This window comes from Loxodonta africana, chromosome 4, assembly GCF_030014295.1.
Source record: "Loxodonta africana isolate mLoxAfr1 chromosome 4, mLoxAfr1.hap2, whole genome shotgun sequence".
Taxonomy (NCBI): domain Eukaryota; kingdom Metazoa; phylum Chordata; class Mammalia; order Proboscidea; family Elephantidae; genus Loxodonta; species Loxodonta africana.
The window spans coordinates 100,416,093-100,443,809 of NC_087345.1; the positions used below are offsets into that span (position 1 = coordinate 100,416,093).

General features: G+C 37.4%; 1 protein-coding gene across 13 annotated transcripts in view; it reads right to left on the reverse strand.

Moving 5' to 3' along the window:
• PPHLN1 (periphilin 1) overlaps positions 1–27,717 on the reverse strand; it is a 163,134-nt gene that overhangs the window by 85,561 nt on the left and 49,856 nt on the right. For all 13 annotated transcript variants that reach the window (XM_010595903.3, XM_010595921.3, XM_010595890.3 and 10 more), the window contains one exon: positions 4,737–4,948. In XM_010595903.3, the coding sequence (XP_010594205.2) occupies positions 4,737–4,948 (212 nt within the window). The remainder of the gene's footprint in view (positions 1–4,736; positions 4,949–27,717) is intronic.

Consider the following 27,717-nt stretch of genomic DNA (forward strand, 5'->3'; position numbering starts at 1 on the left):
CAGTCAAAAAGGCACACAACCTAATTAATATATGAACCTTACTGGTAAATTTGCCATTAATCCCTAGCAAATGCTTAAAATGAATTAAAAAAGAGAAGTTTATAAGTACTTAGACAGTCATCCCTGTGAGCCACAATGGATTTACAAAAACAAAGCAAGGCAATTTTTATATCACCCTTTTGATAGAGGAATGTTTTGTGACACGAGTTTCAAGAAAGCATCTGACAAAGTCTTAAATGAGATCCTCAGGTGGAAATGAAGACAAGATCATTGAATAACAGCAAACAATGCTGATAAATGGCTGAGGTCAACAGACAGAGGTCTCCAGAGGTTTCTCTACTTGACTTTATGCTAATCAATATAATTATTAATGATTACAAAAAAAGGCATACTTAAGCTGCAGATAAAACCAAGCTGTCTTTATCTGCTGCTAATATACAGGATCACTAAATGAAACTGTTAAGATACCTAACAGAACAGTAAGTCAAAGTTAATGAAACTCGGAATTCCTAGATTTAAAAAGAAAATGCATAAACTGCACACAAACTATTATACCTGAAACAAGTATGACTGCAGGGCATTTTGTACAATAGTTTTATATATACATGGCTCAGGTTTCATTTGCCTACAATCTCAGTAAGGGCCAGTAATGCAGTGTAGTTACCATAATAAAAGTTAACTTTTAGCGTCACAACTTAAGAGGATCAGAAAGAAAATTAGGAAAGAAAAAGGTCTGGAAACCAAGCCAAATAAAAGGAACAGCTGAAAGAACCAAATATATTTAAACCTGGAAAAGAATCATGAGGATTATGATGGCACTCTTCAAATACATAAAACGTTACAACATAAAAGGAAGAAATATCTTTTTTGCATAGCTCTAAGACAAATAACTAGTACCAAGTAGATGCTACAGGAAAAAGATTTTTAATTCTTTTGTAAAGAATGAGCTATAAAAGATGGAAGAACTAGACTGTGATACAGTAAATTTATCACGGGAACGGAAATACTTTAACAAAGAATAGGTATGGGTGGGAGACTAAAATTCAATGAAATCTGATGTCCTTTTCAATGCTATTAGCCTTGTTTTTAGTTGCCATCCAGGTGCTTCAGATGCAGGTTGTCCTAGTTAACTTTATTTCCTTCCCTTCTTTATTATGATAAATACTTTTCTAGTTAAAAATTGTGTTGTTACATATACCTTGAAGTTTATCTTTATCCCAGTTAACTCAACATCTTCTCCACATCTGTCCTTAACAAAAAGTAAATGACAAAAATATAAGATAGGAAACCAATGGGATTCATGGGGGTGGGGGAGTGGGAGAGAGACAAATATCAAGTATCTGAAAGAGGGGAAGGAAATGATGTTAACTAGGGCAACCTGCAAGGAGCCTTGGTGACACAACGATTAAGTAACAGAAAGGCTGCCAGTTCAGACCAACCCAGAGGTGCCTGGGAAGGTGGGCCTGGAGATCTACTTCCAAAAGGTCACACAGCCTTGAAAACCCTTTGGAGCAGTTCCACTCCGCACACATGGGATCTCCACGAGTCAGAATTGACTCAAAAGCAACAACAACAATGCACAAAAAAACAGAACAAAAAAAACCCAAACCCATCGCCGTCAATACGATTCTGGCTCATAGGGACCCTACAAGACAGAGCAGAACTGCCCCATAAGGTTTCCACAGAGTGGCCAGTGGATTCGAATTGCTGACCTTTTGGTAAGCAGCCATAGCTCTTAACCACTGTACCACCAGGGTTTAGCACAAAAAGGAATTAAATATTGTAGTCACAGCTATGAGGAGGTTGATACAACTACGATGTTACAATGAGAAAATTCATATAAGTGAAGCACTGGATGGAAAGAGCAGTGTGATTTAGAAGGATAATTACAAAGTTCCACAGTATTAACCCAAAAGGCTAAGTACGAGAAATTTAATTAAACACACGTGTGCACGTGTAAGTACAAAGTGGGAAATATGTAGTTGAAATGAAAAAAAAAAAAAAAAAAAACAGTAAAATCACTTTGTGGCTTTTACTTAAATACAAGAGATATATTAAAAGCACATAATAATTATGAAGAATTAGTCCTCAAACAGCATGGCCAAACCTATAGTGATCATTAAAATAAGTAAAGTAAATTTGAAAAGTATGAATAAAAAATTCAAAGTTAAAGAATTAGAAAAATGAGGGTATAAAGAATAAGGTTATTTACCTGCTATTTATGAAAACATTTGTCAAAAGTTTAATTTACATTAGAAAACCAAATTAGCACATCATTGCTAATTAACACAGCTTATGTAACTGATAATTGTAAATTCCTGTTCTCAGTTTTGGAACAAAAGCAATTTACCAGCAATATTGCGACAATTAGACTTAAAGTAAAAACTGATATTACAAACACATGAAATAACAGTTACTTTCTCCATTTGTTTAAAATGAGATTGCTCTATTAACTTTTTGCTAGATGATCTTATATAAATATTCTAAAAACAATTCATTCACATGACAGGAGTGTAGAAACTTATCTTACTAGTTCAGCACAATAATTTAAGGACTCAACCAAAGAGAATTCTAAGAATTTTCCCAAGACAAGCTTTTTTTGGTTAAAGAACGTCACTTTCAAAGCTAAATGACTAAAGAAAACAAACATGAAGGCATTAACAAAATCATATGTTCTGTTCCATTCAATTCACAGCATATTTCAGTCTCGCAACTCCCTTTGTTCGTCACTCCAGGTATGAAAGGTATTAGACCTCAAAGGACAGGAGAAGTATACAGGAGCATTTCATTATGGCTTTTCCATGTTTCCTCTCAAGATTTTAAAATTTTGGCCACTGACCATGAGGCAGAAAGCAGGTAAATTGGAGAGAAAGTGTATGTGTGTGTATATATATATATATATATATACATATATATTTTTTTTTTTTTTTCTCCCCAGAAACTTGTTTTAGAGGGGAAAAAAAAAGAAAAAAGAAGGCTAATTCACCAATAACTACCAACTTAATAACTTCACTACAAGTTTGTCAAGTACGAATTTCAAGTTTCCATTTTACTCATTAAAAAAAAAAGTCATTTCCAAAGATACTTTCTGCCTCTTAATCATTATTAAATTTGGACTTAAGTCATGTTTTTAGTTGCTGTTGACTCTGGCTCATGGTGACCTTGTATATAAAAGATACACATCCAAAAACTACATTCTGAGAAGGTGTCTGGCTAATTTTAGATATTTATGTCTGTGTGTGTGAGTATGCATTAGAGTTTAAAGGTTGTTTACTTGTTTGAAGGTTTTCTGTTTTTCTTTTTTGGGGGTGTGGGGAGGATTGGTGGGGGAGACAGTCAAGTAAAGTGAGGAAATACCTGTTAACACTGAGCTCCACAGTAAAACTTCCAGTTACCTAGAATTATTCAGGGCAAAATTTAAGCAATCAGGCATACGCAAGTGGCTCTGCTTTGTTTTAAACACTTCAAATGGCATTCTTAACTCCTGCATGAATATTTGTACACATGTATCCAAAAATGTTTTCAGAGAAGCTTTGCCCTACCTAATAAGCAACTGATAAATGTTTGCTGAACAAAAGAATCCAGCAATAATCACAAGGGAAGACAATCTGATGACCTGTTGTGATTCTTCCATCTCTCTTCAACATGCAGGAGGTAAAGGCTGTTTAAAACTATAAATGTCTTATTATTTGAGAAGTGCAGTTAATGGGAAGGAGGTCAAAAAGGAAAGAAAAATAAATATCCTGGACTTTTCTGGCTTCTGTACTTTGATTCATAATTCCTTCTATCTAAAAGACACTTTTCTAGTTATAAATATCTGAAATAAAGTCAAAATGGCACTTCCTCCACTTGTTCTTCCATCCCCAGAGTGAGATTTAATCCCTCTCATCTCGACATGTGCATGCCATGTTCATTCACTTATGATGTATCAATTCTCAAACCAAAGTTATATATTTTACATATGTATATATTTCAATTTACATATTAATAACGTTTTATAAAACTTTCTAAATGGGATGGAGATCATATATACATATTTATATTAGTTCCTGAGTGACAGGGACATCTTTATATCTAATAAGTGCCTTGCACATAGAAGGCACCAAGAAATGTTTTCTGAATGAGCTCAACTGCAGACTAGAGAGTCTGGAATGATAATACAGCACTTTATCTGGAAAAGAGGTCATCCACTGATTTATGCCAACACATACTGAGCAACTCAGAATGATATGCTATTATTGCACAGAATGTCATGTATATTCAGGCAATCCAAAGTGTGGAAAAAAAAAAGTTGAAGTTGAAAAAAAATGAAACTACTGCCAGTTCGGCTCTAAATTCTACAAAGTTATACCTTACATTTAGGGGAGACTACTGATACTTACAATGAAAAATAGGCTGTAACAGATAAATACAGGTATCACCTACTGATAGAAAATTAAAGAAGTTTGACTGGCATGAACACGAACAGAAAATACTGGAGTGTATGACTGTCAGATGGATTAAAATGCAATTACAAAATTAGAGATGAAATACCACAAAGACTGAACTTACTTCAAATGGTCCAGAAAAAAAATAATGTGTGTGTACGGTGCTCATGATAACAGTCTTTCAATTTTTCCGTAAGTTAAAAAATTTTTTAAATAAAAAGTAACTTTAAAAAGTCTCACAGCAATCAAAAGCATCTGAGTTAGTACATTCTCATTAGAGGAGACTGAAAAAGTCTTAAAAATACATACTTCTATGTTGAGACTGATGGAAAGAGTATGTTTTGCTTCTTTCTGGAGAGTAGCTTCTACTGCTGACACTGGAGCCAGACCTGCTGTGTGGAGAGTCCTTTCGGCCTACAGGTGATTCTCTGAAATAAGGATTGTCCCTTTTATGAGGAGACCGGTCTCTCACGTAATGGGAAGAGTAGAAACTTTTTCTTCTAAAGCCATCTCTCACGTCCCTTTGAAGAAAAAATAAAATTAATTAATTATACCCTGTAACCTACATATAACGAGCCCTGGTTACGCCCTTGGCTGCTAACTGAAAGGATGGTAGTTTGAACCCACCAGAAGAAGCTCCACAGGTGAAAAAACCTGGCCATCTGCTCCCAATAAAGTTACATCCTAGGAAAATCCACAGGCAGTTCTAGTTTGTCCTATAGGGTCACTATGAGTCGGAATCGACTGAACCACACATAACAACTTTCGAGTCGCTGGGTTGCACAAACTGTGAAGCACTCAACTACCAGCTGAAAGACTGGCAGTTCAAACCCACCCAGAGGCACGTTAGAAGAAAGGACTAGTGATCAGCTTTCAAAAGGTCACAGCCTTTAAAATCCTATAGAGCAGCTCTATCCTGACACACATGGGATCACCATGAGTCAGAGTTGACTCGACAGCAACTAACAACAGTAAAGCTTTATAAAGCAAAACCATCTTTAAAATGTCAAAGCAAACCAAAATTATTAAAAGAAATTTTCAGGACATGAGCTTCTATTAAAAGAATACTTTTAATTGAAGATGTAGCAAATGAGTACATACTAAAATTAAAGAACATTAAGTTCAGACAGAAGCATGCTAAGAGACAAACCAATGATCTAGATTTTCAAATGCTGGGCAAGTTATTTCAGCACGTTGATTGGCCGCCCCCACACATAAATATGTTGATGTCCTAAAGTTTATTTGAACAGTAACTGATTAGTACTCAAAATATTGCCCATACAGACACAATTAAGTTTCCCTGGGCAAAAGCAGGAAATAACTAAAGTTCATTTATGACAAATGAACTCTGATAGACCACTAATTTTGAAATAAAGCATTAAAGAAATTCTACCACATTCAATCAAGTTCACTAAAACTACAGGAGTCAAACTGAAATCATACTAGTTAGTCGGAGTGGCTATATACGTATTAAACCAATACATTTTAGAGCTGTATCAGATGCTGGGAGCCCAATGGTGCAACAAATGCACACAGGCCCTACCATCCTGGAACTCTCAGGCTGGTACAAGAGGCTGACCTCAAACAAATAAACATAAAACATGCATCAAGTATGAATGCAGGGAGATTAATTAAGAGCCTACTTAACCCAAGCAAGAGATAGTAGTGATTTAGATGGAATGGGGGTGAAGGGATCACAAACTTAACAAATACAAAAATGTGCATTTGAAGGTAGACTCAATGAGACTAACAAGTGTGAGAGACGGGTGTCAAGCTGATTCCCAGAATTCTGGCATAATGAGTTACTGAAATGAAAGAGAGTAAATTTCAGAAGCATGGGTGGGGTAGAAGATCCAAATTATAGGCTGGAGCACGTTCCGTTTGAGATATTCACGTAACATCTAATTAAGAAGCTAGAGATACTGGTCTCGCTGTTCTGAAGCACAGAAGAAAATTTTTGGCTATAAATTTGTCTAAAAATAGACAATACTTAAAGCCATGGTTATGGATGAAAACAGAGGATACAAAGAGCAGAGGCCACAGAACCTAGAGCTAAAAATCTACAAAATTAAGAAATAGGCTGTTTAGTAAGAGACTGGTCAGAGAAGCACGATGAAAACGAGAGTAAATTACTACTAGAAAAGATAAAGAGTGCTCCAGATCAAATGAGCATTTACTGATAAACTGCTTAGGAGATGGAGAAAAGCAGGCCCACATTCAGAGAGAGGAAAGATTGCCTAAACTCTCCTAGAGGAAAAAGAAAGATAAAATGCTGAACTACAGTTTCCTAATCCTGTCACCAGATGGCAGTAAAATCACAGCACAGTTCAGAGCTATCAGAGTGGCCTGGGGTGGTTGGACATAGCTGGCAGGTACACATGTCAGATTTTAATAGCTCGGAGTAGAATATATGTCTCTCCTCCCCTTCACATCAACCCCTCCAACCACCCACCAATTTAAGCAAAAAAAATCCCAACAGTCATCATTTATCTAAAGTATCCTCTTTGACAATGTGGTAATATTAGCCAAGTTGTTTCTCCTATTAAGATGTATTGACAGCCCACTACATGAAAGGCACTTGACCTTGCTCTACGGAAGTTTAGTGTCTAATGTGGGTGGTGGAAGGAATAGTGCAAATGCTCAGGGAAACTTGTACTGTAATTGAGAAGGGAAATACTACTAGATAGAAAAATGATCTGGGTCTTTAAAGAAAGGTAAGATTTAGATCAGAACTGTGTCTAATAGAAATATAATTGAGCCATATATGCAGTAGCCATATTTAAAAAATAGAGAAATAGGTAAAATTAATTTTAATAATGTATTTTACTTATACTAATATATCCAAAATATTATCAACATGTAATCAATATTTTTTTTTAATTTCAGTGAGATATTTTACATTCTTTTTTTCTTCCTAAATCTTAACAATCCAAAGTATATTTTATACGTAACAGCATATCTCAATTTGAATTGACTATATTGCAAATGCTCAACACTGGACAGCACAGATATAGATGGTGGGAAAGGCATTCTGGTCTTTAAGAAAAAGCAGGAAGGGATTAAACAAGAACAGGAAGGGTCAGAAAAGTGAGAACTTAAAGCAATCATAAAGACTCTTGCAGAAACAAGATGTGTGTTATAAAGACTCTTGCAGAAACAAACCAGTGTGGCTAGAGCCAGGAGCCCTGGTGGCACAGTGGTTAAAGCGCTTGGCCGCTAACTGAAAGGTCAGTGGTTCGAACCCACCAACCGTTCTGCTGGAGAAAGGTGTGGCAGTCTGTTTTTATCACAATTTAAAGCCTTGGGAACCCTATGAGGCAGTTCTACTCTGTCCAGTTGCGTCACTATGAGTTGGAATCGACTCGACAGCAACGGGTTTTTTTTTTTTTTTTCTTTTCTTTTCAGTTTTGGTGGCTAGAGCAGATAAAAAGGAAAAGGAAGAAGGGGATGAGATCAGAGACACAGGCAGTGGCTGTAGTTTGTCAACCCCTGATCTAAGCAATTATTTGGTTCCTGAACATCTTCAGGCATAATTTATTAGAGAATAAAAAAGTCATTTACAGGTTCATACTTCTTACAGAATTTTTTTTTTTAATATGGGGGTTTTTATCTACCCTATCTCTTGCCAATATCTTAAGATTTTTGTTCTTTAGAAGTTTAGTTGTATTTTGGAAAGCAAAATTAACTGAATAATTGGTAGAAATGTGTTCTGACTGACTAACACCTCTCTTCTACCAGAGATTTGAATCTGCAATAAAAAAGCCTTTCTCAAAATACACTCCACAGAAAACAAAATATTAGCATTTTCCATCCAGCCACAAAACTCAAAAAGGAGTTTTGTGGTTAAATAACTTTGGGTAACACTGAGTTTAATAAAATTAAGCGCATTTGTTTACAGTGGGACTTCTTACAGCATTCCCCGCAGACAGTTACAGATCCGAGAATTAGCTAGATTCATCTACTTAGATGGCCTTTTGACCTCACGCAACTTAACCTCTCTGGGCTTCATTTTCCTCACCCAGCCTGAACACAGCAACTTTGCATAAGTGGTAGCTACAATTATAGTTTTTATTTTTTTTTTGCAATTATAGTTTTTATTTTAGTCTTTTTATCATTAGTTACCCCATTTTTAACTCACCCCAAACACATAAACCTTCAAATTTTAAAATATCTTACATAACTTTGAGACTATTTGGGCAGAAGAGCAATCAGCTCCCTTCTTATAAAATATTATGATAAATTCAGGTGGATTAAAAAGTTAAGCGGAAGGAAGGAACAGAGAAAAAGATCTAAAGAACTATATTGAAAAAAAAAAAAACTATAAACATATAGGAACCATGATAGAAAATTTCGTTGTTGTTATTAGGCGCCGTTGAGTTGGTTCTGACTCATAGCGACCCTATGTACAACAGAATGAAACACTGCCCGGTCCTGAGCCATCCTTACAGTCATCGTTATGCTTGAGCACATCATTGCAGCTGTTGTGTCAATCCATCTTGTTGAAGGTTTCCTCTCTTCCACTGACCCTGTACTTTAGCAAGCATGATGTCCTTCTCTAGGGACTGATCCCTCTTGACAACATGTCCAAAGTACATAAGATGCAGTCTCACCATCCTTGCTTCTAAGGAGCATTCTGGTTGTACTTCTTCTAAGACAGATTTGTTTGTTCTTTTGGTAGGCCATGGTATATTCAATATTCTTCGCCAACATCACAATTCAAAAGCATCAATTCTTCTTCGGTCTCCCTTACTCATTGTCCAGCTTTTGCATGCATGTGATGTGACTGAAAATACCATGGCTTGGGTCAGGCACACCTTAGTCTTCAAGGTGACATCTTTGCTTTTCAACACTTTAAAGAGGTCCTTTGCAGCAGGTTTGCCCAATGCAATAATAGAAAGTAGGAAGTTTAAACTACATACAAAAAAGTCTCTAAAATTTAAAGTTATGATCAGATTTAAAGCAAATTTCCAATGAATGGGAAAAATTTCAACATCAATAACAAAGTCTTAAAATTAATATTTAATCATTTATATTTAATAATTCAGTGAATGCTGATAAAACCATTAAGATGAACACGCCAATAAAAATAAATAAAAGATATGAAGAAGATTCAATGGAATACAGACAAAAGAATGCATTATCTTTCACTAAATAAATATTCAAGATAACCCGAGGGGAAAAAAATTTTCCTATCAAATAGGCAAATGATCCTATCTACTAATAAAACTGAGGGTAAACAGAAACTTGAGCTCCATCATGAATAATAAAATTGGTATGGATTTAGTGGTCCTAAAAATGAAACAAGGCCACTGGTGATTCACTGGTAGAATTCTCACCTTCTACAGAGGAAACTGGGTTCGATTCCCAGCCAACGTGCCACAAGCGTGGCTACTGCCAGTCTGTGGTGGCTTCCATGTTGCTATGATACTGAACAGTTTTCACCAGAACTCTTAGACTAAGTCAGACTAGAAATAAAGGCCTGGAAACTTACTTTTGAGAATCAGACTATGAAAACCCCATGGATCACAACGGTGTGATCCACAATTGATCACAGAGATGGAGTGGAACCCAGCAGTGTTTGGTTTCGTTGTGCATAAGGTCGCCATGAGTCAGAGGCCTGCTTGAGGGCAGCTAACAACAACAAAAAGGAAAACACTATCTCTAGTCCATAAAACAAAGCTAAAATTCCAGGGTCCACACACAAACAGAATATTAACAGGCTTATAAACATCATCCTTCTCTGTCAGAATGTCTTTCTTATTATCATTAAGAAGTTTCCTTACTCTCTGTAAGTGTCTGTGCACATCTGGCTTTTTCTAAGCTCAATTTAATTTCACAAAATACTGAATTCCTTTGCTTGGTATAATACCTGTTTAATATATTTTACACTTGGTTTCAAATGTCAATCATGAGAGTTTCTGTCTTTTGAGGGGAAAAAAGATAATGATCACCAAAACATTCCACTAATCCACAAACGAGGTGGGTACCTTGATGTTTATCACTCTTTAATTATCCTTCCATCAAAACAGAGTTACACCATACGGCTACTATGAATAACAGAATATCTGAATGGTACAAATGATTAAGCTCTGGACTACTAGCTGAAAGGTTGGGGGTTCAAACCCACTCAGAGATGCCTTGGAAGACGGTCCTGGCTATTTGCTTCTGAAATGTCACAGCATTCTGGTTGTGTACTTCTTCCAAGACAGATTTGTTCGTTCTTTTGGTAGTCCATGGTATACTCAATATTCTTCACCAACATCCCAATTCAAAGGCATCAATTCTTCTTCGGTCTTCCTTAATCATTGTCCAGCTTTTGCATGCATCTGATGTGATTGAAAATACCCTGGCTTGGGTCAGGCACACCTTAGTCTTCAAGGTGACATCTTTGCTTTTTCAACACTTTAAAGAAGTCCTTTGCAACCTATGGAGTATTTCTACTCTGCACCACAGGGACGCTATGAGTCAGAATTGACTCGATGGCAGCTAACAGCAATAACAGCTACAAATGATGGTGGGTACTCTGTAAACACTACAAGGTGCATATGATGTTAATTTTACAAAACAGTTAAATCCTGATTTTCTTAAATTTTTTACCTTCCACCTATGTAAATGCAGAGCCGTTGGCACAGTGGTTTTAAGTGCTGAGCTGCTAACCAAAAGGTCAGCAGTTCAAATTCACCAGCCGCTCACTGGAAACTCTAGGGCAGAACTACTGTCCTATAGGGTTGCTATGAATTGGAATCAACTAGACAGTAACATGTTTTTTTTTTTTTTTGGTGGGAGAGTTGTTATATAAACACAGCTTATGGTAAGTTTTGGTAAAAAGTATAAATTCAAAGGCTTAGGTTTTTTTTTTAATGAAGACAATGTGGCAAGGGCAAGCTATGCAACTTTCTATCTTAATCTTATACCTACACAAAATCCCTTTCATAGATTTACTTCTAACTCCTTTAGCACCATATTTGATGACACGATGCAATAAGTTTTTAAAGCATACAATTCACCAGAAAATCAATAATGCCTTCATATGGATGGTAAACTCACTAGGAATTTTTTCCTTTGTTTCCAAATTATTTCTAAAGTATGATTTACTACTTTTATAATGGAAACTTTTTAAACTCACTTTTATTTAATGAAAAATTAGCTTCAAGCTATTTTTCCTTTCATTTCACTTACTGTTCCTGTTCAAGTAAAAGACTGAACATTTCAAAAATATCAAATAAATCACTTTGACTATTATGAACAACTTTTATAACTATCAATATTCTCTTAAGTTTCTTATGTTAGCTGTAAAAAAGATAACTGATCTTCCACTGCTTGATGCCACTTCTCCCAATTCACTAATCCCCACCCCCACACCAACCTTCCAACACACGAAGACATCTGGATAGCTAATATTCTGCCTAGTAATTAAGCAGCTGTATTATAAACCTCAGAGAGAAAAAGCAGCCTTTACAAACAGTTCACTAATGCTTAACTGTACTCATGCGAGTACTATAGCTATCATTACTGGTCTGAGATTTAATACTCTAAATGCAAAGCACCTGTTTTTCCAAGTAATGAACACTAAAATCCTCAAAATAAATGTTAAGAATAAAAAAAGGAACCTGTTAATTTGACTCCTTAATGTATTATTGGTTCTCAGATGAGGGTGATTTGCTCCCCAGGGGACATCAGGCAATGTCTGGAGACATTTTTTTTGTCACAATTTTGGGGGGAGGGTATTGCTGGCTGTCCAGTGGGATAGAGGCCAGATATGCTGCTAAGCAGCCTACAATGCACAGGACAGCATTGCACAATAAATAACTATCCATTCCAAAATGTCAATAGGGCTAAAGTTCAGAAATCCTGATACATATACATGTATCCATGTAGTCCAACTCACAGCGACCCTATAGGACAAAGCAGAACAGCCCAATAGGGTTTTCAAGGAGTGGCTGGTATATTCAAACTGCCGACCTTTCTGTTAGCAGCCTGAGGTCTTAACCACTGCACCACCATGGCTCTATATATACATGTATACACCCATAATTCTTTTCCTTTTTTTTTAAATTCTGTTTTAAATGAAGGTTTACAGAGCAAATTAGTTTCTCATTAAAGCATTAACGCACATATTGTTTTGTGACATTGGTTGCCAACCCTGCAATGTGTCAGCACTCTCCCCTTCTCGACCTTGGGTTCCCCATTTCCATTCATCCAGCTTTCCTGTTCCCTCCTGCCTTCTCGTCCTTGTCCCTGAGCTGGTATGCCCATTTAGTCTCGTATACATGATTGAGCTACATGTATTACTGTTTGTTTTATGGGCCTGATTAATCTTTGGTTTAAGGGTGAACCTCAGGAGTGACTTCAGTATTGAGCTAAAAGGGTGTCCGGTACAGAAATAAGAGAGAGCCTTTACGTGAACAGATATATGCCCACCCATGTTTATTGCAGCACTGTTTACAACAGCAAAAAGATTGAAGCAACCAAGGTGCCCATCAACAGATGAATGGATAAATTATGGTATATTCACAAGATGGAATACTATGCATTGATAAAGAACAGTGATGAATCTGTGAAACATTTCATAACATGGAGGAATCTGGAAGGCATTATGCTGAGTGAAATTAGTCAGCTGCAAAAGGACAAATATTGTATAAGACCACTATTATTAGAACTCAGGAAATAGTTTAAACAGAGTAGAAGATATTCTTTGATGGTTACGAAAGGGGGGAGGGAGGGAGGGTGGGAGAGGGGCATTCACTAATTAGATAGTAGATAAGAACTACTTTAGGTGAAGGGATAGACAACACACAATACAGGCGAGGTCAGCACAACTGAACTAAACCGAAAGCAATGAAGTTTCCAGAATAAACTGAATGCTTCGAAGACCAGCATAGCAGGGGCAGGGGTTTCGGGACCATGGTTTCAGGGGACATCTAAGTCAACTGGCATAATAAAATCTGTTAACATTCTGCATCCCACCTTGGAGAGAGGCGTCTGGCGTCTTAAACACTAGCAAGCGGCCATCTAAGATGCATCAATTGGTCTCAACCCACCTGGATCAAAGGAGAATAAAGAACACCAAGGACACAAGGTAATTATGAGCCCAAGAGACAGATAGGGCCACGTAAACCAGAGACTACATCAGCCTGAGACCAGAAGAACTAGGCGGTGCCCGGCTACAACCAAAGACTGCCCTGACAGGGAACACAACAGAGAACTCCTGAGGGAACAGGAGAGCAGTGGGACACAGACCCCAAATTCTTATAAAAAGACCACACTTAATGGTCTGACTGAGACTAGAAGGACCCTGGTGGTCATGGCCCCCAGACCTTCTGTTGGCCCAAGACAGGAACCATTCCCAAAGCCAACTCTTCAGACAGTGATTGGACTGGACAATGGGTTGGAGAGGGATGCTGGTGAGGAGTGAGCTTCTTGGATAGGGTGGAAACTTTAGACGATGTTGGCATCTCCTCCCTGGAGGGGAGATGAGAGGGTAGAGGGGGTTAGAAGTTGAGGAAATGGACACGAAAAGAGAGTGTAGGGAGGGAGCGGGCTGTCTCATTAGGGAGAGAGCCAATTGGATGTATGTAGCAAGGTGTATACAAGTTTTTGTGTGAGAGACTGACTTGATTTGTAAACTTTCACTTAAAGCACAATAAAAAAAAATTTTTAATACAGGGAAAAAATAAAAGGGTGTCCGGGGGACATACTCTGAGGGTTTCTTTGTCTCTGTCAGACCATTAAATCTGTTTTTTGTTTTTTTGTGTGTGTGAGTTTGGATTTTGTTCTACATTTGTCTCCAGCTCTTTCTAGGACTCCCTATTATGATCTCTGTCAGAGCAATCAGTGGTGGTAGCTGGGCACCATCTAGTCGTGCTGGACTCAGTCTAGTGGAGGCTGTGGTAGTTGTGGTCCATTAGTCCTTTGGACTAATTTTTCCCTTATGTCTTTGGTTTTCTTCATTCTCCCTTGCTCCAGATGGAGTGGGACCAGTAGACATACCTTAGATGGCCGCTCACGAGCTTTTAAGACATCAGATACTACTTACTAAAGTAGGATGTAGACATTTTCCTTATAAACTATGTTATGCCAATTGAGCTAGATGTCCCCCCAGACCATCACCCCCAGCCCTCAGCACAGTAACTCAATCCCTAAGAGAGTTTGGATGTGTGTGTGAAGCTTCTATGACTTTGCCTTCGTCAAGCTGTGCTGACTACCCCAGTATTGTGTACTGCCTTACCCTTAACCAAAGTTACCACTTACCTGTTTTTCTCTTTGCATACCTCCCCTTCCTCATAACCATGAAAAATTGTTTCTTTCTGTGTGTAAATGTTTTCATGGGTTTTTATAATAGTATACACTCATAAATTTAGCCTATGATTTTAGAAATCTGTAGATACAATCTACAGCTTTCCTGGAACCACTTTATCAATTCCAAAATGTCTCTTTATAACAAATCTAACATTAAATATGAAAATTTCTTCAATTCTCCTAAGCATTAAATTACATGTTACATTTTCAAGTATTTTTTTTTTTTTTACTCTATTTTCAATCTTTTGACTTATTTAAGAGCATGCATAGGGTTTGGAGCAAGTCTGCCAGGGTTCAAATTCTAGGTCCACCATCTGTTTACTGTGGGAGAGATTACTGTGGTGGAGGTTTTACAGTTAACCTCTCTGTGCTTCTGAAGCTCAGGGCTCTCCCTTGTTAATATACATCACTAAGGTAATACCAAGGAGCCCTGGTGGCACAACGGTTAAGTGCTTGGCTGCTAAACAAAGGGCTGATGGTTGGAACCCACCCAGTGGCTCCAAGGCAGAAAGACCTGGCAATATGCTTCCATAAAGATTCAAAACCAAACTCATGGCCGTGGAGTTGATTCCTACTCATTGTGACCTTATAGGATACAGCAGAGCTGCCCAATAGGGTTCCCAAGGCTGTAATCTTTACAGAAATTGACTGCTACATCTTTCTCCTGCAGAGCAGCTCATAGGTTTGAACTGCCAACCTTTCAGTTAGCAGCCAAGTGCTTAACTGCTGTGCCACCAGAGCTCCTCTCACCACTAGAGCGCCTTCCTTCAAGACTACAGCCAAGAAAACCCTATGAGGCAGTTCTACTCTGCCACTTGGGGTCACTTTGAGTGGAAATTGACTCAACAGCACCCAATAACAACAAGGTAATTCCAGCCTCTCACACCAGTCAAACCAGACAAGCTGTGATAGTTCAGGCAGATGTGTGCTTATTTAACAGTAAAATTCAATGAAGTAGGATATAAGGAAAAGGAAGAAAGAGGAGAAAGCAAGCATTTTACTAGATATTCTGAACCTCTCTTTCCTTACCACATTCAAACACACACACACTCCACACAAAATAGTGGCTACTTCCTTTCTCTTCAAAATCAACTTCAAAAATGAATTAACCTTCTACAGCCATGGAGGCTGGATGAAACCCCAAAACAATTTCCCTGATATAACCTTTAAAAAACTTTAAACCAAAAATACCCCCTGAAGTCTTCTTAAAACCAAACAATAGTTTAAATTAATCAGTAAAGAATATCTTCCTTGATCATTATGCTTTTTTAAGATCTACCTACATGGGAACAAACTGACAACAGCAACTCAAAAAATTACAGCGAATGAAGAAAACCAAAGGCACAAGGAAAATACTAGCTTAAGGGACTAAAGGACCAAATGAACCAGAGACTACACCAACCTGAGACTAGAAGACGTAGGTGGTACAGTTGCCATCAATGACCCCCCTGACAAGGAACACAACGGAGAGTCCTGGACGGAGTGGGACAAAACTTCAGAGCAGAACTCAAATTCACATAAAAAGACCAGACTTAATGGTCTGACAGAGACTGGAGGAACTCCCGAAACTATGGTCCCCAGACACACTATTAACCCAGAACTAAAACCATTCCCAAAGCCCTCTCTTCAGACAAAGATCAGACAGGGTTATAAAACAAAAAATAATACACGTGAGGAATGTGCTTCTTAGTTCAATCAGACATATGCGGCGAAACAGGCAGCTCCTGTCCGAAAGTAGGATGAGAAGGCAGAAAGGGACAGGAACTGGTCGAATGGACACAGGGAACCCAGGATGGAAAGGCGGAGTGTGCTGTCACATTGTGGGGATTGTAACTAATGTCACAAAAAAAAAGTGTATAAATTTTTTTAATGAGAAATTAACTTGAGCTGTAAACTTTCACCTAAAGTACAATTAAAAAATAAACAAACAGAAACCTTGGGGAGCAGTGAGTATATGTTAATGGGGGAGGAACAACTCAGAAAAGGAGGGTGAGAAGGGTTGCACAACTCCAAGAATATAATTCAACAGCACTGAATTGTACATGTAGAGACTGTTGAATTGGTGTATGTTTTGCTGTGTATGTTCTCAATAATAACAAAAAATTTAAAAATTATAAAAAATAAAATAAAACCTTAAAAAATAAAGATTTCAAGATTCATTTTGAGAAAGCAGCTGGGTAACTAGTAAAAAAAAAAAACTAGTAGAGCACATGAATTAAGAACAGACCTCAAGTCTTTTTTTCTTAATGTAGAAACAGTATCAGAAATACAGAAACTGTGACTTAAGCTAAAAAAAAAAAAAAAAAAAAAGGTACTCTTAATTCCACGTTACCAAAAAAAATCAATCATTTTGCTGCAGAGTTGAGATTAGAAATCTGATGACCAGGTCTAGAGCTCTTTTCACAAAACCACAACTTTATCGATGCGTAGTATTCCATTGTGTGAATATACCACAATTTATTTAACCATTCATCCACTGATGGACACCTTGGTTGCTTCCAGCTTTTTGTTATTGTAACAGAGCTGCAATAAACATGGGTGTGAATATATCTGTTCCTGTGAAGGCTCTTATTTCTCTAGGGTATATTCCGAGGAGTGGGATTTCTGGGTTGTATGGTAGTTCTATTTCTAACTTTTTAAGAAAACACCAGATAGATTTCCAAAGTGGTTGTACCATTTTACATTCCCACCAGCAGTGTATAAGAGTTCCAATCTCTCCGCAGCCTCTCCAACATGGATTATTTTGTGTTTTTTTGGATTAATGCCAGCCTTCTTGGAGTGAGATGGTATCTCACTGTAGTTTTAATTTGCATTTCTGTAATGGCTAATGATCGAGAGCATTTTCTCATGTATCTGTTAGCTGCCTGAGTATCTTCTTTAGTGAAGTGCGTGTTCATATCCTTTGCCCACTTCTTGATTGGGTTGTTTGTCTTTTTGTGGTTGAGTTTTAACAGAATCATATAGATTTTAGAGATCAGGCGCTGGTCGGAGATGTCATAGTTGAAAATTCTTTCCCAATCTGTAGGTGGTCTTTTTATTCTTTTGGTTAAGTCTTTAGATGAGTATAGGTGTTTGATTTTTAGGAGCTCCCAGTTATCTGGTTTCTCTTCGTCATTTTTGGTAATGTTTTGTATTCTGTTTATGCCCTAAGGGCTCCTAACATTGTCCCTATTTTTTCTTCCATGATCTTTATAGTTTTAGTCTTTATGTTTAGGTCTTTGATCCACTTGGAGTTAGTTTTTGTGCATGGTGTGAGGTATGGGTCCTGTTTCATTTTTTGCAAATGGATATCCAGTTATGCCAGCACCATTTGTTAAAAAGACTATCTTTTCCCCAATTAACTGACACTGGGCCTTTGTCAAATATCAGCTGCTCATATGTGGATGGATTTATATCTGGGTTCTCAATTCTGTTCCATTGGTCTATGTGCCTGTTGTTGTACCAGTACCAGGCTGTTTTGACTACTGTGGCTGTATAACAGATTCTGAAATCAGGTAGAGTGAGGCCTCCCACTTTCTTCTTCTTTTTCAGTAATGCTTTACTTATCTGGGGCTCCTTTCCCTTCCATATGAAGTTGGTGATTTGTTTCTCCATCACATTAAAAAATGTCATTGGAATTTGGATTGGAAGTGCATTGTATGTATAGATGGCTTTTGGTAGAATAGACATTTTTACTATGTTAAGTTTTCCTATCCACGAGCAAGGTATGTTTTTCCACTTATGTAGGTCCTTTTTAGTTTCTTGCACTAGTACTTTGTAGTTTTCTTTGTATAGGTCTTTTACATCCTTGGTAAGATGTATTCCTAAGTATTTTATCTTCTTGGGGGCTACTGTGAATGGTATTGATTTGGTGATTTCCTCTTCGATGTTCTTTTTGTTGATGTAGAGGAATCCAAGTGATTTTTGTATGTTTATCTTATAACCTGAGACTCTGCCAAACTCTTCTATTAGTTTCAGTAGTTTTCTGGAGGATTTCTTAGGGTTTTCTGTGTATAAGATCATGTCATCTGCAAATAAGAGATAATTTTACTTCCTCCTTGCCAATCCGGATGCCCTTTATTTCTTTGTCTAGCCTAAATGCTCTGGCTAGGACCTCTAGCACAATGTTGAATAAGAGCGGTGATAAAGCGCATCCTTGTCTGGTTCCCGTTCTCAACGGAAATGCTTTCAGGCTGTCTCCATTTAGACTGATGTTGGCTGTTGGCTTTATATAGATGCCCTTTATTATGTTGAGGAATTTTCCTTCAATTCCTATTTTGCTGAGAGTTTTTATCATAAATGGGTGTTGGACTTTGTCAAATGCCTTTTCTGCATCAACTGATAAGATCATGTGGTTTTTGTCTTTTATTTATATGGTGGATTACATTAATGGTTTCTCTAATATTAAACCAGTCTTACATACCTGGTATAAATCCCACTTGGTCATGGTGGGTTATTTTTTTGATATGTTGTTGAATTCTATTGGCTAGAATTTTGTTGAGGATTTTTGCATCTATGTTCACGAGGGATATAGGTCTGTAATTTTCTTTTTGTGTGGTGTCTTTAGCTGGTTTTGGTATCAGGGAGATGGTGGCTTCGTAGAATGAGTTTGGGAGTACTCTGTCCTTTTCTATGCTCTGAAATACCTTTAGCAGTAGTGGTGTTAACTCTTCTCTGAAAGTTTTGGTAGAACTCTGCAGTGAAGCCATCCGGGCCAGGGCTTTTTTTTTTTGTTGGGAGTTTTTTGATTACCTTTTCAATCTCTTTTTTTGTTATGCGTCTATTTAGTTGTTCCACTTCTGATTGTGTTAGTTTAGGTAGGTAGTGTTTTTCCAGGAATTCATCCATTTCTTCTAGGTTTGCAAATTTGTTAGAGTACAATTTTTCGTAATAATCTGATATGATTCTTTTAATTTCAGTTGGGTCTGTTGTGATGTGGCCCTTCTCGTTTCTTATTCGGGTTATTTGTTTCCTTTCCTGTATTTCTTTAGTCAGTCTACCAATGGTTTATCAATTTTGTTAATTTTTTCAAAGAACCAGCTTTTGGCTTTGTTAATTCTTTCAATTGTTTTTCTGTTCTCTAATTCATTCAGTTCAGCTCTAATTTTTATTTTTTGTTTTCTTCTGGTGCCTGATGGATTCTTTTGTTGCTCACTTTCTATTTGTTCAAGTTGTAGGGACAGTTCTCTGATTTTGGCTCTTTCTTCTTTATGTATATGTGCATTTATCGATATAAATTGACCTTTGAGCACTGCTTTTGCTGTGTCCCAGAGGTTTTGATAGGAAGTGTTTTCATTCTCGTTGCATTCTATAAGTTTCTTTATTCCCTCCTTAATGTCTTCTATAACCCAGTCTTTTTTTAGTTTCCAAGTATTTGATTTCTTTTCCCTAATTTTTCTGTTATTGATTTCCACTTTTATGGCCTTGTGGTCTGAGAAGATGCTTTATAATATTTCAATGTTTTGGATTCTGCAAAGGTTTGTTTTATGACCTAATATGTGGTCTATTCTAGAGAATGTTCCATGTGTGCTAGAAAAAAAAGTATACTTTGCAGCTGTTGGGTGGAGTGTTCTGTTTAAGTCTATGAGGTCAAGTTGGTTGACTGTAGCAATTAGGTCCTCCGTGTCTCTACTGAGCTTCTTACTGGAAGTCCTGTCTTTCTCCGAAAGTGGTGTGTTGAAGTCTCCTACTATAATTATGGAGGTGTCTATCTCACTTTTGAGTTCTGTTAAAGTTTGTTTTATGTATCTTGCAGCCGTGTCACTGGGTGCATAAATATTTAATATGGTGATATCTTCCTGGTCTATTGTCCCTTTAATCATTATGTAGTGTCCTTCTTTATCCTTTGTAAAACCACAGCTTTAACAGTTAAAATTGTTCTAGGCATGAGACATGGACTAAGAAATCCCCCAGCTAGAATATGTTCCTTAAGAAAATGGATCTCGTCTGCATTATCCAGTTTGATCTCTAATACCTAAAACAGTGCCTGCTATTATAGAAGTAAGATATGCCTAAATTGATAATACAATACCAAAATTTGTAATGACTAACTACCACCTACAGTCTAGGGCAGACATTTCAGGACGGCGAGACCCTGTTACACAAAGTGATCCAAGCACCCAAGCTGACTACTGCTCTGCTATTTCAACATGTGGCTTTCAAGGTCACACATCTGATGCTACTCCCTTCCATCTCCTACCTCACAACATGTTAATGGGTAAACGTGTGGAACAATACATGTAGAACTCCTACTCATATTCCACTGGAGATAGGCAAGTCACGTGGCCATACCTATCTGTAAGGAAGGCTAGGAAATGTAGTCTAACGACATGCCTACAAAGCTTGGAGAATAAGCAGCAGTGTTAGCAAAAATGATGTATTTCATTTCAGTGTGAAGTGTGGGATTTCCAGGTTAAAACATCTACCAAGGAGTAAGATGTAGAGATTTTGAACTTAGAAGAAAAGCCAGTGCTATAGCCACAAGTATGTCAGTGACTAGAAGCCAAGAGAAGTTAGTGTTTCTCAAATTTCAGTCTTCAGACCATCTACATCACAATCATCCAGGGGACTTGCTAAGAATGCAGATTCCAAGACCCCTGCAATTTTATTTCATCACATTACCCCCCTAACTCCCCACTATCACCAACAGGTTAAGAATTTTTTAGAAGCTCCCCACTGCTAAAAGAATAAAATCTAGACTTTTTAGAGTTTCATCCCAAACACAATCATCTATTGATACCACTACACATCATGGTTTACATAGGTATGCTCACGCTCTTCTTCCCTTTGCTCCCCATGACTCTTCTCCTGGTTAGCTCTATTTTTCCTTCAGGTTTTGATCACATTATCAGCTTCTGCAGGAAACCTTTTCTGAAACCCCAGCATAGAATAAGTGCCCCCTCATTTGTCTTACTATGTCACTGTATGCAATTTCGGCATGTGTCGTATTATGTTACCTATTTATGCATCTATCTGACTCACTACGTTGTAAGCTGGTGGTACAAGCACAGAGTCCTAACACAGTAAACAATAAATGTCTGTACTGCTGAACTAAACCAAAGAAATACAGATGTTTTATAGTATTTTTCTCTCAGTCCATCACCTAAGGAGAGAATCATAAAATTAAAAATTAAGTCTATTTTTGAAGAATATCAGTAAGTATGAAAATACCGAACCACTTAATAAAAAAATTCCATACATGAATACAGGAAAAAAAAAAAAAAAGAATTTTAAAATAAAATACACTGGCCACCTGGTAACACTCTTTTTCTACATTGTAAAACATTATTTAATACTTTAAATCAGTTCCACCATAAGGTTTTTGATAAGACTGTACAACTACAGAAAAAAAAAATTACTATGTTAAAAACAACCTCATTCTGTCTAAATCAATAACTCCTGGTAGGGCAGGATATGTTCCTTTAATACAAAATGAAACACTAGATCCTAAGGTATTCTGAATTTCATGTACAAGTATATTTTGGACAAATGGAAATATAATCGTTGTATAAATATAGACCTGATATGAGTAGGTAATGACATACTTGGAACATAGATAAATTATCAGTATATGGCTCTATTAAATAAAAAGTGACAAATTTCAGAATCTGGGGGAGGGGGGTGACCAAAAACTTAATAGATTCTCTTTTTCTCTGTTAGCTGCTATTTAAAGCCAGTTGCTTCCAATGATTCCACATTCCCATTAGTAAGACATATTTAAATTTGAACCACTAATATAGGTACACTGGATTTACAAAGTAAATAAAGTTCTACAATATGAAATACATAAAACAGAAAGTGAAGAAGATGAACTAAATTATTAAGTAGAAAATTCTACTGCCAGTAACAGCAAAACAAGAAAGGTGGTGCTAAAGTAATGCAGCCCAGTTGTAGCCAGTGATGTCAACCTGCTAAAAGATAGTGCTGGAAAGGGTCAGAATTAGCTACATACATGGGCTTGACCATATTGAGGATACTGGTATCAGGTTTGGGATTCGATTTTAATCCTACTCACAAGTTCATAAGTTGTTGTTAGCTGCTGCTGAGTCAGCCCCTCACTTATGGTGACTCCACGCACAACAAAATGAAATGCTTTCCGGTCCTACACCATCCCCACAACCAAATGCAAATTGGACTTTAGTGATCTATAGGGTTTTCACTGGCTAATTTTGGGAAGTAGATTGCTGATACTTTCTTCCTAGTCCACCTAACAAAATGAAATGCTTTCCGGTCCTACACCATCCCCACAACCAAATGCAAATTGGACTTTAGTGATCTATAGGGTTTTCACTGGCTAATTTTGGGAAGTAGATTGCTGATACTTTCTTCCTAGTCCACCTAAATCTGGAAGTTCTGCTGAAACCTGTCAGCATCATAGCAACACACAGACCTCCACTGACAGGTGGTGACTATACATGAGGTGCCTTGGCTGGGAATCAAACCTGGGTTTCCCTCACGGAAGGCAAGAATCATACCACTGAACTACCAATCACCCTGTTATTATTTCACAGACACTGGCGAAAGACACAAGATTCCAGAGTCAGAGACTATTATTACTCACAACACAGCAAACAGCATGAGCGTTAGCGTGTTTACATCAGTTCCCCCATGGTCTCCAAAGCTCCACAGGGACAATAAGATATAAACCTAGATGGACATGAGATACACAGTAGATTTGGGTCACTGCTGGGGAACACTGAACTTGAGGAACCCACATTTTACAGTACGAAAAAAGCAAACCTGCTCTTGACCCACAGGGAGACATTACCTTATCCCTCAAGACTACTAAACGCAAGCATAACTCTAAGAAACAGCCTGGGGAAACAGTGGCCAGGGCCTTGCATTCTCCCATGGAGTGGCTCCCATGGAATGGCTGAGGGTTTCAAACAGCTGACCTTCTAGTTAGCAGCTGAGGACTTTAACCACTGCTCCATCAGTGCTCCTTTAGAGAACAGCTTACAGATGTTCAAATAGATGCCAGCTAATAAAACCTATAGCTTTTGTTAGCATAAAACTTGGGAATGTACTAAAGATACCCAGATATCAAGCGAAAGTACAGGATGTGTGGACAGTAGAAGTACTCTCTACTCCATTAACCTAATTTAATTCTTTTCGTAAAATTTATATTGTTTCTTATATTTAAATCTGAAACCTAACCCATTGGCACAAGTTGATTCTGACTCATAGTGACCCTATAGGACACAGCAGAACTGCCCCATAGGGTTTCTAAAGACCTGTAGGCGTGCAAGAGACCCATAGAGAACTGTCTCTCCCAACAACTCGGAGCCAGGTTTCTCGCTGATGGAAAAAAGAGGGGCAAATATCGGAAGTAAGGAGACTAGAATAAAGCTTGTGGGATGGATTAGAATTGGGGGTAATGCCATGAAATTCTGCTCTTAAATACACGTAAATACTGTATAGAAATAAATATAGATGTAAAAGTCCATGTATACACACACACACACACACACACACACATATATACACACACTTAGTGTCCAGATTTTGGTTTCAAAAAAATCACTCTCCAGTAAAGAGAACTTACATTCCTTGGAGAAATGGCTGATTTTAGGGCTGGAACAGGGAGAGTATTAAGCCTTGAACATCTTGTTACACAAAGTAACAAAGTGATCAAAGAATGATGTGGATCAAAATAACATATAAGCTAAATCGAAGGGATAGTCAGTGGTCCAATTTGGACATCAAAATAATGGTAATGATGGATTATAACTCACTAAGTAAAAAGGGAATTCATGAGTCCACACTGACATAAAGTTTTGTTTTTTTTTTTTTAAGGGGAAGGACGTAGAAAAAGCTGTTTCATATAACTGAATGCCAAGATAATAAATATAGAAGAAACAGTCCATTTAGAAAATTACTCACCAAAAGCCATCGTATTACCAATTCATTCAGGCAAGAAACATCAATGCATGCTAAAACTAGTGGGTGAACGTGGAATGAAGCATGGCACAGGCACATAGTTTCGATATATTTGGACACTTATTAATTTCAGGGAGAACGGTAACTTCAAAGTGAAGATACTTTGCAGATTCCATATTAATCAAGTGATTAAAGTCAACAAAACCACTAAGGAGAGATGTCAACATGTGCCACCTTAATTGGATATAATCAAAATATGGCATCACTTCAAGGATTTTCCTGCCAAAAAATACATAACACTGGATTTAAACTTAAATTGAGAACATTCTATAAAATGGCTGCCTTGTATTCATCTTGACAAAAATGGTAAACTATAAAGTCAAGGAAAGACTGAGGAGCTGTTCCAAACTGAAGAATTCTACGAAAGTAAGACCTGGGAGCCTAGATAAATCTTTTTGCTACGAAGGACATTGTTGGGACATTGTTGGAGGCATTAATAAGGTCTCTGGGTGAAGTGTCAGAAGAATTTTTTGTATTATTCTTGCAACTTTTACATAAATCTAAAAATTATTTCAAATAAAATTATTTGTTCTAATATTTCCCTCCTACAATACAAAGAATCACTGTGTACGCCCCATGAACAAAGACAAAACACAGGCTAGTGTGGTTTTCCCAATTGCTCAGAACATTATTCTCTTATCAATATAAACAACCACTTTCTCTGCATGCTTTACAAATGGAGTTTTTTATTTTTTCTAAAGCAACAGTTATTTTCTACCTACTTACAAAGTCTTTTAGGAAGAAGCCTTCAGTGAGCCCAATTGACAGGCAACAGCTTAGAACGAAAAACCAACCCCATTACATCAAGTTGATTCTGATGCACAGTGACCCTATAGGACAGAGTAGAACTGCCCAATAAGGTTTCCAAGGCTTTAAATCTTTACAGAAGCAGACTGCCACATCTATCTCCCATGGAGTGGCTAAGGGTTTCAAACAGCTGACCTTCTGGTTAGCAGCTGAGCACTTTAACCACTGCTCCATCAGTGCTCCTTTAGAGAACAGCTTACAGATGTTCAAATAGATGCCAGCTAATAAAACCTATAGCTTTTGTTAGCATAAAACTTGGGAATGTACTAAAGATACCCAGATATCAAGCAAAGGTACAGCAAGCGTGGACAGTAGAAGTACTCTCTACTCCATTAACCTAATTTAATTCTTTTCATAAAATTTATATTGCTTCTTATGTTTAAATCTGAAACCTAACCTGTTGGCACGAGCTGATGCTGACTCATAGTGACCCTACAGGACACAGTAGAACTGCCCCACAGAGTTTCTAAAGAGCAGCTAGTGGATTTGATCGGCCAACATTTTGGTGAGCAGCTGAGTTCTTAACCACCACACCACCAGGGCTCCTTTTTATGTTTACTATCTGTTAAAACACACACACATACAGTTGCCATCTCTTGTGTGTCAGAGTAATACTGTGCTCCATAGGGTTTTCAATGGCTGGTTTTTCATAAGTAGACTGTCAGGCCTTTCTTCCAAAGGGCCTGTGACTGGACTCGAACCACCAACCTTTCAGTTAGTAGCCAAGTGCATTAGCCACGTGGACTCCTTACTATTTATAAGCCATATTAAAACATAGGCTTCATGAGAGTAGGGGTGTTTGATCCCTAGAGTCTAGAAAACTATCTGACATATACCAGACACTCAAAAAATATTTATCAAAGGAATTAACATACCATATAGAATAAACTCTATACCCTTAAAACAGAGAATATACTCTCTTTTACTATTCATGGCACAGTTAAAAAAAATTGATCAACTAATAAACTATTAATGAACACTGAATTTCAAAAACTAGAACAACAGTACAGTCAATATTCTCTCATCACAATGCAACAAAAACAGAAACTACCACTAGACAACGAACCAATGAAGGGAAAACTCCCTACCTGCTAAAAATTTAACCACTCTCAAATAATTCTTGTATCAAAACCAAAACTACACAATAACCAGAATGTACTATATGGCTGAATTAGTACAGGTACTCCCCAACTTACAACATATTCAAGTTACGATGAACCGCACTTACGACAGTCTTTTTTTCTGTACATCTTATCATTAGTACATAACATGTACTACATACAATGCTGCAATGTATAATGTGCTGATGTTATCATTTTCAGATGTTCATTTGCAGATGTTCAAAGATCAGATTTATAATCGGACTTATAAAAAAAAAATAAAGATACTGATAATAAAGGGCAATAACGGAAGCCAGAAAAAAAGATTCAACTTACGTCAGAACTGACTTAACAACAGTGTAAGATACTGATAATAAAAGTCAATAACAATGAAAACTTAAAAAAAAGAACAAGTATTCAACTTACATCAGAACCAACTTACCACAGAGTCATCAGAACAGAACCCCATAGTAAGTTGCGCACTACTTGTATAAAATTAGTACATATCAGAACCTACGGAATACAGTTGTTGTTAGATGCCATCGACTCAATTCCAACTCATAATGACCCTATGTATAACAGAACGAAACACTGCCCAGTCCTGCACCATCCTCACAAGTTATGCTTAAACCCATCGCAGTAGCCACTGTGTCATCTCCTTGAGGGTCTTCCTCTTTTTTGCTGATCCTTTACCAAGCAAAGTATCATTCTCTGGAGACTGGTCCCTCCTGATAACATGTCCAAAGTGTGTGAGACACAGTCTCGCCATTCTTGCTTCTAAGGAGCATTCTGGCTGTACTTCTTCCAAGACAGATTTCTTTGTTCTTCTGACAGTCCGTGGTATATTCAATATTCTTCGCCAACACCATAATTCAAAGGCATCATTCCCTCTTTGGCCTTCCCTACTCACTGTCCAACTTTTGCAAGCATATGAGGTAACTAAGAACACCATTGCCTGGGTCAGGCACACATTAGTCCTTAAAGTGACATCTTTGCTTTTTAACACTTTAAAGAGGTCTTTTGCAGCAGATGTGCCCAATGCAATGCATTATTTGATTTCTCGATTGCTGCTTTCATGGGTGTTGATTGTGGATCCAAGTAAAAGGAGACCCTTGACAACTTTGATCTTTTCTCTGTTTATCATGATGTTGCTACCTGGCCCAGTT